The sequence below is a fragment of the Battus philenor genome, unplaced genomic scaffold, assembly GCF_028537555.1.
Source record: "Battus philenor isolate CCGP_79_NKW_IND1 unplaced genomic scaffold, ilBatPhil1.0.hap1 SCAF_2, whole genome shotgun sequence".
Taxonomy (NCBI): domain Eukaryota; kingdom Metazoa; phylum Arthropoda; class Insecta; order Lepidoptera; family Papilionidae; genus Battus; species Battus philenor.
In genome coordinates this window covers 9417913-9420481 of record NW_027181682.1, presented here as the reverse complement: position 1 = coordinate 9420481, position 2569 = coordinate 9417913, and the positions used below count along the sequence as shown (strand labels likewise).

Genomic DNA, 2569 nt, shown 5'->3' with positions numbered 1-2569 from the left:
CCTACCCATAAAATAATAACTAATTTAAGATTACGTGTACACAACGCTTAATTTTATATTTTTTATTATTATTCCACTAACACTGACTAGGGTTTTTCACGGATTAAGTTTATGGCCAATATTGTAAAACTCCACGTAATCCTTTAAGCAACGTATTAAGTGCTTTACATAAATATGTTGTGTTTATATTTTTACATTGACATATTGGCGACTTATGATTGTGAGAATAAAAGGCTCTACATGCATGCGCGCGCCGCGCTACGTCATTGGGTAAGAGGGCGGAGTCACGGGCCGCCCTGCGTCGCAGCGGCAGTCCGTTTCCGGCCGGCGCGCGCCCTGCACGCTCCATGGTGGAACACGCACTCGTGGATTGCTCCCAGGCGAGCGCCATGCAAACTCTGCCGCCTCAGCCACACAGAGAAGATGATGACCAACTTGCCGACGAATACGTTCAGAATTTTGAACTAGACCACCTCGAGGACCACCATTTGGTAAAACGAGAGCCCCTGCGTACCGGATGGAACGAGATCGTCGAAGCACCCCCTGCCTGCGCCCGCGCCTGTCGCCCATGGCCTGATGCGGGGCCTTACCCGCAGCCACATGTTGCTATTGCTGTAGATCCTAGTACACCACCTGAAACGCCCCCTGCACCCGTCGGAAGAAGCCCTTGCCGTGCGGCACTCGTAGACGACGTACTCTGGCTGCCACACATGAGAGAACCTTTAGATATGCGTACAGTTCCGTGTGGAAGTTTCGAGGAGTGGGATCGACGAGAGTGGAGAGAACAGGAGCATCATATGCAGCAAGTCGCTTTACGACCTGCGAGCTCCTGCTCCGCTGTATCCCCGCGTGGGAGTCAGCATCCTGGCTACCAACCGTCTCCTTGTGGTGACGATCTTATAAGCGATGACCTTCTCATAACACTCAGTGTGCGCGAGCTCAACAAAAGATTACATGGATTTCCTAGAGAGGATGTGACACGACTCAAACAAAAGAGGCGTACGCTTAAGAATAGAGGATACGCACAAAACTGCCGCAGCAAGAGACTCCAGCAGCGGCAGGAGCTGGAGCTGACGAACAGATCGCTGCAGGACGAGCTGCACCTGCTGCAGCTGCAGGTGGCGCGCGTGACGCACGAGCGTGACGTACTGAAGCAGCGGCTGGCACTGGTGGGCCGCGAGCATACGGTGCCGCAGCACGCGCCGCCCACGCCGCACTCCTCGCCGGAGTTCTTCTCGGAGCTGTGACGGCAGGGCGCGGCGCCGCGGCCCGGCGCCTCCGCCGCCTCGGCCTGCGCCTGGCAGCGATACTGAGCCCAAAGCGGCGCGCTCGGACTGTTCGTGCTTTTGTTAAGTTTGAAATTTTATAATTCATCAGTTCCAGTTTTATAGTTTTTAAATTAATGGTGGAACAATACAGCCCCGATCCCCGACTTCGGGTTTACTGCAACACCGTGTTTAATGTATGGTTGTGTCGTAATATATGCATAGCTTCGTTAAAAACTAATACATGTATTACTAAAGTTACGTATAAGTTATTACAAATCGAACAACTGATTATTCAGATCATTGTAAATAGGTATTAACGTAAATGACGAATATTGCAAATAGGATTTTTGTTTTACTAATAAAATATTCCTATAAATATTATTTTTTTATTCATCCAAAAAATACATCCATCGAAACTTTTTGCTTAATAGTTTCATAGTAATAAGCCACAATAATAAAATGAAAAACAATATGAAATTCCTTGCAGAATTACATGTGCAATATTTATAATATTTTGTTTGTTGTCCCATCAATTAACGTTGAAAGTATTACACAAACGCATTTCAATTAAAATTAAAATTTTATCTATCATTATCCATATGTGTTTGTTCTAAAATTATTCGGGCCGAAAATTAAATATATGTTGCAGAGTACAAGCCGGAAAGCCTTCGTAACGAGTCCGATGACTTGTTCGATTTTGCAATATATTGAACTGCAACGTTTGTCATAATTGCTCAACAATTGTAATAAAATGAGGTCGGAGGTATAAATACTGCATCAATAATGTTGATGAGTTGATGGTTACTGGAGCGTGATAAAAATTATTTGATTTTAAAATATAAAATTTTTATTCAGGAATTATTATATTTGAGTACTGGCCATGCACGATATGACTGATTTCTCGAGCGATTCATTTGGTTTTTGTCCGGTACAATAATCCACAGGCTTATACATAAGTGATTGAAGATAAGTACTAGCAGCTTTAAAGAGAAGAAGCTCATTTATCAGCAAAGAATCTTCAAAGCTTTTACACCTATTTCTAATCACCTGTATAAAATGATCACTCTGAAACATGTTACATTAATGCATTTTTTCTATTTTAATACTACACATATCTTAATATGCATTAATCCAAGTTTTGAAAATTCTTTTTCTTACTGTATTATCGTTACCTTATTTATTATTTCTGAAACAATTGATTTTTAGTGTGTGCCATACAGTAATTGACAGCAAACGAGCTGTATATTTAAAACCCACCCTTTTAAACCTTTTTCAATTAATTCCACTCCGTGTAAGTAAAT

At 42.9% G+C, this 2569-nt stretch overlaps 1 protein-coding gene across 1 annotated transcript; it reads left to right on the top strand.

Moving 5' to 3' along the window:
- The first annotated feature begins 347 nt into the window (after window positions 1–347).
- LOC137922471 (neural retina-specific leucine zipper protein-like) lies at window positions 348–1247 on the top strand. Its single transcript, XM_068765474.1, has one exon. It carries the CDS (start codon window positions 348–350, stop codon window positions 1245–1247), a length of 900 nt encoding a protein of 299 aa, XP_068621575.1.
- Window positions 1248–2569: the final 1322 nt, after the last annotated feature.